This window comes from Numenius arquata, chromosome 2 (genome assembly GCF_964106895.1).
Source record: "Numenius arquata chromosome 2, bNumArq3.hap1.1, whole genome shotgun sequence".
Lineage (NCBI taxonomy): Eukaryota > Metazoa > Chordata > Aves > Charadriiformes > Scolopacidae > Numenius > Numenius arquata.
In genome coordinates, this window is record NC_133577.1 from 6,131,059 (window position 1) to 6,146,575 (window position 15,517).

The 15,517-nt window shown below is 41.9% G+C and overlaps 1 protein-coding gene across 1 annotated transcript in view; it reads right to left on the bottom strand.

Moving 5' to 3' along the window:
• The window catches only part of NHSL1 (NHS like 1), a 192,665-nt gene that overhangs the window by 10,001 nt on the left and 167,147 nt on the right, over positions 1-15,517 (bottom strand). Inside the window, exons 5-6 of the mRNA XM_074168281.1 lie at positions 13,295-13,487; positions 8,261-8,392 (exon numbers count right to left, since the gene is read on the bottom strand). Of these exons, the coding sequence (XP_074024382.1) occupies positions 8,261-8,392; positions 13,295-13,487 (325 nt within the window). The remainder of the gene's footprint in view (positions 1-8,260; positions 8,393-13,294; positions 13,488-15,517) is intronic.

Sequence of the window (15,517 nt, forward strand, 5' to 3'; positions counted from 1 at the left end):
TATTCTTATCATGCAGCTTTAACCACCACTTAAAGGACATTTAATTATCCTTATTCTTGGCAGGCAAAAGAGGCATTTAGGATAAGGAAAAGAGAGCTCTGAAAAGGCTCCAGTGAAAGCAGCACACACAAAAAGACTGTTTACTTCTTTTCCCCAGGCACACAAGTAGTCTTTTAGCAGCTTGAAGCCTATTTAGTTTGCTTTGTGTAGATTCTCTCGCTCTCTCATGAAAATGTAGCCTCTTTCTTCTTCTGGTCGAGGTTTGCAGCAAAGCTCCATGCTTGGATGCTGACAAACATCTTGGATAATCTGAGATGAGATACTGTCAGAACAGATGGACTCCTGCAGCCAACCAAGAGAGGTATTTGCATATTCTGTAGGCAGTTATTAAGAACTGTACAGTAAGAAAAATAAATTCTGCTTTCCATGTGTATTTTCTCAATAGAATCAGGTTAAGAGAGAGAAAAAACATCAAAGCAGACATTACGAATGTTTCTGGAACTGTGACATCACTGATAACAACTCTTTGCCAATTAAAATAGCCGGTAATAAAAATCTGCTTATTAAGTTGTATAAATAACCGAGAAGATGGGGTATTTTTCTTCTTTCTACCGCTACGAAATGTATGCACACAAGACAGAGGATGGGGCTGGTGGAGAATGAAGCTGTCAGCACTACAGCCGAGTAGCTAAGGTCGTCACACGCTGGCCTGTGGCTGAGAGCACCCTGTTTTTTCAGTCTGCAGGACGCTTCTATGCGCAAAGGAAGCTAAATCCACTCCACAAGCAGCGTAACACACACGGACAGTTTATGCTTGTTTAAAAGGCTACTGCTGGGGAAGGTAGATGGCAAAGCAGGACAGCGCTGGACTTGCTAACCTCCCCTCTCCTCCTTCCCAAACCAGGAGTGTCAGAGTGTGTTCCTGGGACATGCTGTTTATTGCAAACGCACAGCGATGCTTTACAATGGCTGAAATACAAAATTAAACCTTGGCACTGCATCTAAGCTACTATATAAAAGAGGCCAAGGACCCTTCTTATGCCACTCCAAGCTAAGCTCTTTTCAGGCATGGCTGGCTGTACCAAAATGCCTGGGGGAGCAGCTCCTACCTCATTCCCCCGGTAGCCACGGGACACCGCTGGCTGGCCCAGGCTGGAGCAGCACTGGGGACGCTCACTAACAAGAGGGGACCACGAAGAACTGCAGAAGGCTGTCGAGCATCGGTGCTAACCCCGTGTTTGTTACTAAAACAGATATAACTTTGGGTCCGGTCTATTATGCTTATGGAAACTGCATAAATCAACTCGACAGCAGCAAACTACAGGGCTACATCCTTCAATCATTATATGGGATTTGGTGAGGGAAGGGTCTTTGCACGGCTGTTCCTATTACAAGAACACATTTTGAGGTTTTAAGTATTTTTTGTAGGAAAGGAGCATATTCTGAAATTACTTCAGCTTTGGTTTTGGCTTTACATCCCAATCTCATGCAAAGCTGAGAGGATTTATTTGCCCTTCATAGGAGAGCAATTGCTCTTTTTATAGCTCCACTTCCTGAAGAGGGACAACAGAAATCTGCTGGGAAAATGGTTCCAAAGAAACTAATCAAAGGAATATTTAAGATTCAGGTATTCTCTTAAAACGTTGAGGGTTTTAAGATTTTGGTGGAATTCAGGGAAGGGTAGCGAGTATTTTGTTTGCAATTTACAAACGCGCTGTAAAACCCTCACTCACTTCCAGAAAACACTGAAAAGCAAGGGTTTTCTCAAAATCCTTAAAATCAAACCAATTTTGTTGGTACTGCAGCTAGAAGATGAACCACCCAATTCTAAGGGACAACTCTGTGAGAACCTGGGACCTAACAAGCTCAAACCTTTAATTGGCATTGCACTGAAAAATGCTACATCTCTCAGAAAACTTCTACTTAAATAAATAGCAGGCAGAAGTTACAAGATTTCTGCAACACCAAAATTCTGGAACTGAATCAGAGCTTTTCAAGAACACCATCCCCGAGTCCATCTAGTTGCAGGGGGGATGCCTGAGCAGCAAAAATTATTGCAGAACTGGACATCAGGTGACAGATGCTGAACGTTATGAAGTTAAAAGTGGCTGCAATTTGGTAGTACGATAAATGTGGCTGAAAGTTAATTAACAGTCATCTTGTCTGCATTTCATATGATGCTGTGTCCAGCAGCCCGTGCTATGTCCACCACAGGAGACCTGTATCTAGACTTCTCTCCTCTTTATTACCCTACTTCTTGCTATGCTGGAAGTATCTCTGTATCTCTTAGGGCAAATGCTCTCCCCTAACGCCCTTGTTCAGTGTAGACTCCAGCAGCAAGTAAAGAACACCCACAATCTGGAACCAGTAAAACATGCAGCTTATTTAACGTCTCTTGCATGGAAGCACAGAGAAGATGTTCTAACGCACACCTTAGCTCCAAGCGCTTGATCCAAGATAGGCACATACTGGTTACACCAGTTTTCCCTGACTGGTAGTTACTGGTGTCGCCCATTAGAGCTGACAGGGACTGAGACTGACTGCAAACTTGATGGAAAAAAGTGTCTGCATGTAATCCCTAGGGCCAGGTACTGGCTACTAGAAGACTCCCTGTCTCCCTGTGACTCTGGCTGATCTGGTGGCATCAGCAACTTGCTGCAGAGAATGAGCAGAAAGGTCCTCTGCATTGAAATGAGCATAAAAAATGGAGGATTTGAGAGGATAAAAAGTAGGTGCATTGATATCACAAAGAACACACTTGTTTCAACTAGTGCATAGAAGCAATCTCTCTTGCCAAACTTCTTCTGACTAATCATTTCTCCTATAAGCACTTGTCTCTTGTGCCACAGGCACATTCCTGAGATTTGTTGCCTTCGTCTTCTCCTCATGCCCCACCAAGCAATCCTCCTCCAAACCTTGTGGCCAAGTCAGTGTGTAGGCACCGCAACTTCCAGTGTTACAAAACCACAGAGATTTTTCACAAAATCACGGAATGATATGGGGTTGGCAGGGACCTCTGGAGATCATCTAGTCCAACCCACCCAGTAGGTGATTTTTCACCTATTTCACCCTAGTACTTACACACCAAATGACTTCTAACAGACACTCAGCGAGAAACAGACAAGTACATCGGGCTTATGGTAATTTTAAAGCATTTTCACTGCGCTCCACGAAGCATCTGTAATCTCAGAGGGGAGAAAAATACTGCAGAGAATTCTGTGGTACTTTTCAGTACTGCCAGCTAAAAAAATATCCTGAATCCTTGCCTGTATCACTGCTACCCTGAAAGGGAGAATTTTGAAAAAAAAATGTAGGGAATTTAAGTTTTCTTGATTCCGTTTGTTTCCCTAACTGAAGAGCCTCTGGTAAAGATTATATTGTAAGATTATATTCCTGATATCACTGTCTTTCATCCCCCATTATCAAAAAGCAGATGATACGTACTTTGTAACACCCTGATCTCCGGATGAATCGTGCTGGAAACACACAATGTTGAAAAACTACAGCTATAAAACCAGTATTAGTTAAAAGGCGCAATAACCCTGAAAGAGAGAGATTCTCTCCAGACTGTTGAAGTTGCAACTTGAAGAATTATTACTTGGCCTGAACAGCTGGGTCTTTGCATGGTACTTCTGTAGGACCACTGGATATCTAGGGCTCTTCTTATCTGTGGGACCTTATAACTTGAAGAGCCAAAGGGACTAACTGGAAAAGAATATCAATTAAGAGGAGTCTTCAGCAGAACAGCTGAGTTCCCAAAGATCAGAAGGATTCATGTGCGCCCATGTCACTGAGATGGAACTGCTTCCTCTAAGGTGTGTCAAAGGAGAAGCTTCAACAGTCCTAAATGATACTTGGGACACCAGCTGGTACCAACAGGGGGTCTGAGATGTGCCACAAGAAAGCACGTGAGGGGACTGACCTTTTGGGTATCAGTCACATCCATCCTGATGAGCGACAGAAGGTCCTAGAGGTGACAACTCGTTTTCAGCTACTGAAAATGGGAGGCAGGGAAATAAGCTGAAGAAAAGCAGCTCCTCCTGCAGGACAGCGAGGGAGTCCAGGACACCAGAAGCTGTCCATCGGTGCCCGGGACTGCACCGGCGCAGAGCTCTGGAGAAATATTCACAACGAGGTAACTTGGTACCTTCACAAAAAGAAAGCCAGTCTGAGCCAGACCCCAGAGCAGTGACACAGAGAAGGGACCATGGAAACGTGAAGGCACTTTGCTGCCTTTATTTCATCTGGAGAGTTGGAAAGTGTGAAGGAAGCTGAAGATAACCAGGAGCCTGCACCAGGTTCTCCCAGAGAGCTGCTCATCTCTACCAAACTTCTGTTTGGGAATCATCTTCTTGCCTGAGAGAATACCTGTTTGCATACAAGGTACCATCTGAAGAAGACAGAGGCAATGGATAATGGCAACATAGAGCAGAGAAACTGTGAGCACAGAAACTTAAGTAAAACGTCATCTCCAAGTTTCTTGCCCTTTCTGCAGTTTTGATCCAACACTGACTCCATTAAATATATACATATGTACGATGTTTATGTTCTGTAAGAGACAATGAAGGTAATTCAGAGGTATGCAAGACTCATTTTCTCATTACTGTGTCTGGCGGAGAGAAGAACGCTTTGCCTTCTCCTCCTACTTTGGTGTCACTTTGCTAAATAGTACTGAGAGGGTCCTGCTGTTAAAAAAAAATTGTTCAGAAAATAACTGTCATCTCTAAACTGGTAGGCATCTCGTAGTCTTATTCTGTCTCAGAATCCCATCTATCACATCACGTTTTATTTACACAGCATTTTTAATGCGGAAGTTTCCAGGTTACTCAGAGAGACTGGTTCATCGCTGGAGGACACCTGTGAAAACATGGCAGTATTATAGTGCTCAAAAATTGGAATGTTTAAAGATACTTTCAGCACATGCCTCGTGGGTGCAGTTAATGACTCCTCGCAGTACGTTGGGCTGAATTCTACGAGGGTACCACGGTACCGCTGAACTCAGGCCAGCAATCAGCGCAGGCTTTCTCTTCTGTTTGGTCTTTTTCCTTCCAAAGGAGCCAGGGGAGAACCCCAGCAGCTTGGCCCGGCAGAAGCTCTTCCAGGCTCTCTCGCAAGAAAGGAAAATAGTTCAAGCTTGGTTGAAGCTTTGAGGTTCTCTCAAGTTTCTGCTTCCTTCTGAAGGATAAACAAGAGGTAACAAGAATCTGCTGTATGTGTTGGTTATTTAGCCTGCGCACAGCAACTTTGGTGTACCAAGGGATTTTAATCTTTGTGTAAATATTAGAGCCATTCGCAGCAATGCTTTAGGGGAGAAACAAAGAGATTTATTCAGCTGAAACCACAGGGAGAATGTCAATAGGCACAATGCGATTGCTTGATTTGGAGTTTAGTCCGGATCCTTGTACCGATCAAATGAACTGTGGAATGTTTTAAAACAACTCGTTGTTTGTTTTGGGACAGTGTAAGAGAAATAGGGAATGGAGAGCTACAGAAATATTTGGGGAGTGACAGGGGAGAAAAGGCAGAGAGAGCACTGAACAAGGATGGGGGAAGACTTAATTTATTCCCAGCCTTGCCAGTGGCCTGGTGGGTGACTTTGGCTAAGTCACCTCAGTGCAGCGTGACTGCTTTCCCCTTCTATAAGATGAAGACACTGATAATCATTCTCTTTTCAAGCGCACTTTGTTTCTAGCGATGGAAAGCAATACGCCAACAGGATGGATCCTGCCATCAGAGAGTTTTCCTGGCATACATTTTGCTGTCTGGACAACATACAACCACCACAGAAGCAATGTGAAGCTCCTCAGACAGCTTCCACTGTAGGGCAGATGGCTGAAGCCCTACGTGCCTGCCGGTTGTGGGTCAGGGAACCGTCCAGAGAGAGAGCTCCTATAGTGAAATCTCCACAACTTGAAACAGAAGCCAAGGAAAACTTTCAAGCCATGAAACATGAAATGTGCTCAGCACAGAGATGAAAGACTGAAATCAAGCCCATAAAACCCGTCACCCTTCGCAAAACAGACTGGCAAAAGTCACAAACTTCTTTTCAGGTATCAATTGAAGAATTCTTTTTAAGGTAGATGCCATCTGCATTCTCCATTTATTCCACCAGGCAAACTACAGTTGATGTTTTCAAGCATTAAAACTTGTCCGAAGTGGACACAACCATAACCTTGAAGTTTTGGAATCGTTCTCCACTCAAGTACTGTTGTCACCCGTTTCAAACTCCACGTGCCTGGGAGAGCGTCGGGAACCCAAACAAGTGACAAACGGTAGTGTTCTGCTTCGCTCTGCTTTTCTCCACTATCTGCCCTAGAGGTAGGTCCTACATGTGTCAAAGATAATCTCTGTCAAAAACTATGACCTTGGTATGTGTGTCGTTTTCAGAATACCACAGTGGACTCAAGACCACTGGAACAGCCCCAAAAATGAACAGTTGAAGAGACGTCCTGTATCAGTTTTGCATTTAAGCAGCACAAGCGTCTTTAAGAAGCGCAACTCACTCAATCTCAGCTCTAGACAAAGAGCAAAGCGATTTAGATTAAAATGGAAGAAGGGAATGTAAAAAGTATTAATTCTGAAGAGGTAAGAGAGGATGAAGGTTCTCTCTGCTATTCCTCAAACCAGCTGTAAACATGGTAGGTGAGGGATTAGCCTCAGAGAGACCTAAAGTAACAGAAGGGAATCTTTTGTTAAGAATAATTCAGTATTATGTTTTATGTAGCTTTGTTTCCAGCTTTGATCTTTGTTTGATCAGAACAAATCTACTTTATTTTATTTAACTCTCAAAGCTTGCTTATACTTCATTGCAATGCTGATAAATGTGTCGTTCTCTCTTAGGAAATAACAAATTCAAATTTTGACCTCCAGGAGGACTCCAGGTCTGGAAAGTGTCTCCTGCCAGGTGGCAAGGCCCATTATGGGCAGTGAAGAGGGAGGAAGGGAACCCACACGATGAGGAGGAGTTCCCTATAGCAAGCACAAAACAGCATCCATCCCACAAGAAGAGCTGGACAAAGACCCCTGGCAGGTTTGGAAAACTCTCAGAGCAGCAGTCAGAAATAAAACCATTCTGTGAGATCCAAAGGTAACAAAATGTAAAGCTGCCTAACTTTAGCTGTCCTAACAGGGTTAGGGGAAGTGAATTTTCTTCATGAGGCAGAGGATTCACGTGGCAGGACACTGTTTCATTACAGATGCCAAAGGAGCACAGTTCCACTCCCAGACTGCTCTTCCTGTACTTGCTCATTTCTTGTCTTTCTCTTCACCTGCCCCTCTAGCTCATTTCAAACCCATCCCAACAAGTTACATATTTTTGCTTCTGTTTCTGAAAAATCTAGATGAAGAACAAAGGACTGAAAACATAATTAAAAAAGAAGGACATGCAAAATGCAAGATAGTAAAACTTACTGAAATCGTCAATATATGAGATGATTTTACATGTCAAACACCTAAAATTACGTCCTGTCGGACTATTTTAAAGGACACTCTTACAGAGAGGGGGAGTGTAATTTTATCTGTGAAGTTATAATTTGGGAGAAACTGCAGTATCTTTCTTTTTTAAAAATAAATAAGAATGACCAGATTTAAATTGAAGAGTTCTGCAAAAAGTGCCTGAAAGGTCTGCCAAAATTCAGACTGCTTCATCAGTTTTGAGTAGCACGTATGCTACTAACTGTGAAAGAGGGCAGCCTCAGGTAGTGTAAATGTGACCAAGTAGGCATTTTTCCTTTGGAATATAATAATAGCTAATAAGCCCATGTAAATTACTTCCAATTAAATAACACTGATAGTTAAGGGGTCGCCAATTAGATCTAAACTGACCTGGAAAATATACAGGTTTTTTTACTGTTGATGCAATGCTCGGCATATTCGTGAAGGCATCCATGAATTGTTTTACTCCACTGAATAAGTACTTGCAAGCCAAAATTCCTTCCCATTTCAGTTTTGCTTCAGTGAACATCCTGGGGGAGTGGAACCAAATCTCCAGGAGAGCATTAAAGACCAGAAACCTTACATCCCTGCAGATTTCCATTGTACCAGTACACCAAACACCTTGTTCCCTTCAACAGATGGAAGTCACCAGATTAAAGACCCTCATTTCCAGATGCACCGGGTGGCAAGGAGGCACGCAGGTATTTGGAACTGTAATAGGCTATCAGACTGTATTGGTTTCATGAGCACTGGTAATGTTATTAGTGGACTAATGATCAGCAGTGACAATGAACAGTGGATGGAATACAGTTCTGATGAGCCATACCTAGCTCCTTTTGTATGTTGTCAGGGATTCCTGTAATAGTCTTTCTCCTTTTGACTTTCTTCGGCCGTCTTACCACCGTGTCTGTGTAAATTAGAGACCGCCGAATGCTGGCTTGGCGGTCGAAATTCTCCCCTAATACATGGTAGAACAAGCAAAGCAACATTACTTCCAAGCACGCTGACATCATGCACTTTCTTCCACTAGTTTGGTTGTAGAAATGGAAAAAAAGGCATTAATAAATGATGTTAGCTTGGTCCTACAATGAAGCTTTACACTGAAGAAAGATACGGCGTATCGTCACAATAAGGCTTTAGACACACATATGTGTTTATTACACAGAACTGCAGGTTTTAAAAGGAATTCTGACTTCCTGAGCTTGGTTCAAATGTGCTCAGAATAGCTCTATCTCTACAAGCAAACAGAATCCTTGCTTGAATTTGGCCTTTTGTGTATTTTTTTGTGCGGTTGTTGGGTTTTTTTAAAGTAACGAGCTGCAGAAAAAGCAAATCTGCTCATGAAAATGAAAGATCACAATGGTTTATACAGGAACAGACATTGCTATTGGCAACAGCTATTACAACTTCTTTGCACAGCTCCATCATTAAATCACAGGAGACGCTTCTTTTTCATTCCAAGTTGCTCTGAACCTGTCAAGCGTTCCACGTTTCTGGTGGTGATCTTTTAACATGAATACAAATAAGTACTATGGAGCACGCAGAGATCAAACCGATCTCGTGGCCTCATAAATATTTCAGTCAGAGTGGAAGCTGCTTAAAATTGGAACTTTATAAATTGTTATAAAAATATACAACGGCAAGAGCTGAAGAAATGTGTGTCTAGGTGCATGTTGCCAAAGCCTTATGATGACCACGTGCTGTATCGTTAACGGGACCCAGAAGCAACACTATCATTAAGGTTGAGCAGCTTTTCTTTAGGAATTCACTTTTGTTTAGAGGTTTATAATGTGGTCATTTTACTAGTAGCAAGATAAAACTTGCCCTGTAGATTGTGAGCAGAGTTAATTCTCCGTCACTTCTAAAAATCCACCACCCCCACATCTCACACGCAAGTTCTCTTTTTAAAAGTTAAAGCATTTTAAAGCACTACTAAATGTCCTTTAGATGACCCATTTAAAACTTAAATGCCAAAAAACCTGAGTATACATGTATATGGTTTTTGCCTTGTACGCTTTTTTTTTAAAATTGATGACCACATTATTTACCTCTAAAAAGTGATTAATGCATAGTAACTAATATGTCATAAATATTACCCTTTGGCTGACTACACATCAGTATGATGTGTGTCGTGCAAATAGCGTAGAAAACCTTATTACCTCTACAACAGTTAAAGATACAGTCATATTATTAAAGTATAGCATGTGGACTTGTGAAAATGCAAGGAAAAAAATGTAGCCGTTTAATTCACCATGTTGTAAATACAAAGACTCTGACTCTGTTTGACTGGAGCCTTGTGCTTCTGTGAGCTGCACAGAATCCTCGCAGCTACAAAGAAGGGCCAGTTTCATCCCAGTTTCAGGTTGACTGAAGTCAGGGCAGATTAAGGGAGGAGGAAACCCATGGGATCTACCAGATTTAGAGCTATGGATCCCACAGGCTTAGTAGAAGTCCTAAAATACTGAGACAGGCTATTCACTGTTTGGGGCATTACCACTATCACGATGTTAGGACCCTTATGGGGTCAGGGTCAGGACCATGAGATACTCCTGCCCCGCAGGATAATAATAATTCTAGCCACATCATAACAAATCCAAAGAATTTGAAAGAGGACGTTTTCCATCTCTGAACATATCTTTACCCACTCAAAGGCAAACAATTATGCCTGCGATGGTGAGTTGCAAGGAAATTGAAATACAGCTTTGGATGCCCTGGAATATAATGTAAGTGGTAAGTAGAAGGTGCAAACAAGGACAGAGTCTTTCACATGAAGCCTCAGAGAGCACAAACAGGATGACCACGGGGAAACGTTACTGTGTCAGCTAGTCTGCAGTAACTTCTTCCCCCGAACTACCCAAGAGCTAACTCAACCCATCCAGCTTCTATGGCTTTGGAGACACAAAGGCTTTTCGAAAGCCACTGTGCGAATTTGTAGAATTTCCAAGTAGCAGCTTCAATAAATTCCAACAAGCAAAATCAGAATGTCTCGGTCTTTTTTCTTTTCCTCGTTGTCATCTTTTTTTTAAGAAAATATTGATGTTAACATTAAATACATTTTGCAGATTTAAGGATACTTTTCTCCTTCTGCTTGTAACAAATCATCTAAGCATCCCTCACACAATTTACTCTTGTTTTCCCTCATACAGTTTAGTTAGTTTTCTTGGATCCACTGAAAATATTTAAGTATGTGCTTAAATCTCACTAAAACCACTCAAGCCGGACTCAAGCAAACGCTTAAATATTTTGCAGGATCCAGCCTGGCGCTGATCACCTCCACCATCACCAGAATTCCTCCATCTGGAAAGAAAGTTAGTTCCCGAAAACCCGCAGGAGCAGACACCGTTAAACATCCTGTAACCCACAGGGTATCTAAAAGCAAAGGCTGACCACCAGTGAAAATTCAGCCCAACCCCTTCCAGGCCAGAATAAGCTCTCCCAAAGACTGAAACTCCTTCTGAAAGTGGATTATCTATCTAGTCAGCAGCCTGTCCGCCTAACGCCATGCCCCTGCGCCTTCAGGCGATCCGACAGATTTTTCCCGCTGCTGTATTAGTTGCAATCTGCTCACCGAAGAGCCCCAAAAGCTGAGCTCCCGGAGCATTCGTTGCCCGGCCACGTGAGAGGCCGTTCTCGCAGAAATCACTACTAGTGCACTGCTGAAAACGCTGCCGGTTGCCGGCAGCCTCTTGGGAGGTTCACCTTTTATTTCATGCCAGGAGTAATAAATAGAAGTTTTTTTGACCCCTCTTCTGGGAGAACGGGGAAAAAGAGCAAGCCAAGGAGAAAGCCCAATCAAAACAAAACCCGGTGACAGTTCGTTCCACGGCATGTTGAAAAAGCGGCACCCAATTTTTGGTCTCTTTTTTTTTTTTTTCCCCTGCCTCGTGCAGTAACATAAGGAACTTCACGAAATAAAATTACTCGGCGTGTGGGAGGGCAGAGGAGGGGAGCAGATTGTGACTTTTTAAAGAGGAACGAGGACTGCAGATTTTTTGTGTGTGTTGTGTGTGGATCGTAGTCTGTTACTGTCGCTTGCCTTGTTGCACAATATAATTATTCCAAGGGAAAGGAAACGGTGGATCCCAGAGACCAGTGCACATAATGCAAGAGCAGTCTTCCTTCACTGCCTTCTATCCTTTCTGATTACTGTGTTTGTAAGGCAATAAATACTCAACAGCACACTCCAGAAAGGTGAGGTGTAATACGCAGGTGCACTATTTTTATCAGAAAAGTGAAGAACTGCTGAGTTTGCCGAGTACAAGCCAAACAATTCAGGGGGGACAAGGTTTGCTACACCAGTCAAATTAAGCTGGTTGAAGTCACAAGTGTTATGTATCCAAACACAGCGATGTTCCCTGTGACACTGAATTAAATCTATAAGGGTTATTTGATTTCTGTTACCTCTTTTTTTTTTTTTTTCCCCATCTGCTTAACTTCCCCCATGTCTTTTCAGTACACGGGGTCATTACATTGAACAGAGATTACTTTTTCTGTAGGTATACCCTGTTCCTGATCTTACAAAATCTAAGCCCTGCTCAAGCTTTATAAATTATATCAGATTATCCGTTGTTCCCACACCTCGGCCTTCTGCACCTGTATCCTATACTCCCCAGATAATGCCAACTGGCCTAGTAACATTTTGGGACTGCATTTATTTTCCTTCTATTAATTTTCCAGAGGTGGGACGTTTGCAGTTTTCTGTTTTCTTCATGCCATTTATTTAAAATATTTTCTGCTGTTTATTTAAGGAAACATTTCTTGTTGATTTCTCAGAGCTCTCTGACGTTTGTCATAGAAGTACTGCTCCAATACTATTTAAAGGGTACTAAATAATACTATTTAAAATACTAGTTTATAAAAATATAGGTGAAAAAAATATTGGTAGTTATGCAGGGAAAGAGAACATCTAATTTACTTTCAGAAAAAAGCCAAACATGGCAAGCTATTGATTGTAAGAGGGAGCATAGAGCCAGAGAGCGCCATATGGCATTTGAAATAAATTGGATATTGAATATCACCCCAGTTTTGGCAGGAAAACGGTCAGTTATTTGAATTAACTAATAATAGACAATCTTGATACTGTGAAGAAGAGATTATTAAACTAAAGTGATAATTCAGCCTTTCACAGAAATTCTATTTACACACAACGAAGTATCTATTCAGCATTAAGATTTAACATACTGTAACTTCCACAGAGTGGGAGTTCTGCTACTGTAAAACCAAAGAGCATTTTCAAAATGAAGAGTTAATGCACTGTTCATTACAAGAAAATGTGAATTATTGTCAAATATGTGGAGTGTCTTATCAAAAATCTTGCTCAAAGACATAGTCCCATTAACTTTTGCTGTTCTTCCCCTGCTCTTCTTGGCACCTAAGTCTCTTGTTACTGATAAAAGTAAGAACCTAGAGTTCTTTTTCTTGAATTTTGTAACAGTCTTTGGAACACAGAAGTCCCTGATAAGCTTTCTTACATAAAACTCCTAGAAGAAAATCCTGAAATATCATTAGCATTGCATAAAACATGATTTTCCATTACGTATCTTCAGTGCAGTCCACAGCAAAACACTGCTGTTTGTCAATCCTCTTCTTGTATTTCATGAATATCTAATGCTGTTTCAAGCCTACATTGTGTGGACTATCTTCATTAATGATCATTTTACGGGATTTTGAGGTTTTCTCATTAAGTTCGGAGATGAACTATTAAACACAAAACACTGTTTTCACAGAAAGGTGCAGTAAGTAATTTAAAATTCACGCATCAACTATATAAGTGTCAAAATACTATCCAACTGTATGGATCCCCTTTTATCCCTTTCCCTCCCTCATCAGTGTAATGTAATTACTGAAATTAAAAGCCTACCAGTCACATTAATAGGAACAACATCTGTTTGGACGGCCTGTGCTTGTTGTCGCATTTTCTCTTCTGGCGTTGGCAGCGGGAGCGACTTAGTCCAGTTGGTTTGGGTGTTGATATCCGATAACTCATTTGAAACTGGAGTTTTAGGCCTTTTGATCGTAATAAGCTTTTCTTCTTCGGGGGAAGAGACAGGACACTATGAAGAGAAATACATGCAACAATGTAAGTTTACTACAGAAAAAAAAAAAAGAAGGTGAGACTATGGTATTACTAAGGTATTGCTGCTGCTTGCAGCATCATTGCTTGTGGAGCAAAATGCACTCTCACAAGTATCACACTTTGACCTACAAAAAGAGTGATTTAAAAAAACCCAACCAACCAACCAACCCACCCACAACAAAACACTCAGATTATATTTGTCCAAGACACCTGATCAGTCTAAGGAATATATACCAACGAGAAAAGAGTGGTGCCGAGCAGAGCAAAGCACAGCAACTAATTATCTTGCACACTGACATTGTCCCTGGAGTGATTAACCCCTCCCTCTCATTAGGAAAATGAGATTTGAGCATTCTTTGCTCTCGCTGCACTAGGTTGGGAGGATGCGCAAGGTCTCAGCAAGAAGCCTGTTACGAAGAGAGAGATTTTGGGAGACCTCAGTAAGAGAACCAGCCAACGCACTCTACAAAACCCTCTGCCACGGATCAGCGAGGCAGCACAAGTAACTGTGTTTTGGTCTTGGAGAAACTCATGCCATGGTGGAGGCGTTTGTTTTGCTCTTTTTTCAGGGCTGAAGTAGTTAACGATAGTAGTAGCCACAGAAAAGTAATTTTTAAAGTCATTCCTTATCCAAGTGTCAGATTTTACCTACATGACAGGTGTTTTGCTTAAAAAAAAAAAAACATACACCCAAACCCCAATGAAACAAAAAACTTTTTGCACCAGAGAAAAAGGTTGCAGCAACTTGTGCAAATCCTTCCATGAGACAAAGCTTTAATGCCAAAAAATGCCCTTTTCTTTCAGGAAGCAAATCTGTGTCCATCACCGGGTCCTCACTCAGATGCCAGTAACAGCAGAGAAAGCCATAATGTAGCTTTTTACTGACAGGACAATACTAGTTCATGGCAAACCCCAAGGACGGGCAGGTTCAGGGCATGCAGAAGACATCACTGGGGCTTCTCGCAGGTGGTCAGAAACTCCAGCCAAACCTGGGAGAAGCAGCCTTCCCTCCTCCCTGCTGGTGCCAAGCAAGGCACCCCAGGGAATGCCAGAAGCAGGATAGGAAGGAAGACCTGGAGGAAAACCAACCTCCGCCTCCTCCTGCCCCCAGGCAAAACAAAACAACAAAAAAAGAGAGAAGAAAACCATCTAAGAGTATTCCTGCCTTTGCTTTATTCCTCTCTCCCCTTGGAGAGCAGAATACTCCCCAACATAGAGCTGTCAGTCCTGGATCACTGCCTCTCCCGGTAGTTACTCCCTCGCTGCTGTACGCAGGCATGGAAAGAAACATCACAGCTATTTATAACAGATGGATTTATTAATTTTTTTTTATTGGTGTGGCTTTTGAGTCTAAGCGATCTGTTTTCTCTTGAAGCCGAGCGCTACACAAAAGACATGCCCAGACACTGTGCCGCAACCACTGTTTATCATTTCTGGTTTTAATTTTCTTCCTGTTACCATGAGGAGTTCCCACTGTTTATAAATAAATAGCCATTTATTTATTCTATGATGCTTCGACTCTACATCCTTTAGGACAGGGCCCAGGAATTTATCTAACAAAAAATAAAAATAAAAGCAACCTTCCAGGCAAAAAGTAAAACAATAGACAAATAAAATATATTCAGGTAATAATAATAAAAAATTTCAGGCAACGATATTATTACTAATATCATCCTGCGGTTTGGAACCACACTTTGAAATGTGGAAGCTTTTCTTTGAGGAAATAATCCATTTCTATCAGTCTTACGTTTCTTTACCGGGGAGGTGTGGATGGGACAGATGCTGGTCTGTAGGAAAGGGCTCAGCGCTGTGAAAGCCCCAGAAATTATTTCAGTACAAGCTTCTTGGAGGACACCAGTATTTTTTCAGGCCCGCATCGTTTCTAAAAGGCTCTAAAACCATTTCTCTAAAAATATAATGTGAATGCTTATCCGAGTCTGCGTACATACACTGTTTATACACCTATACAGTGCAGGCACACATAGGTGTATGTACCTACACACAAGG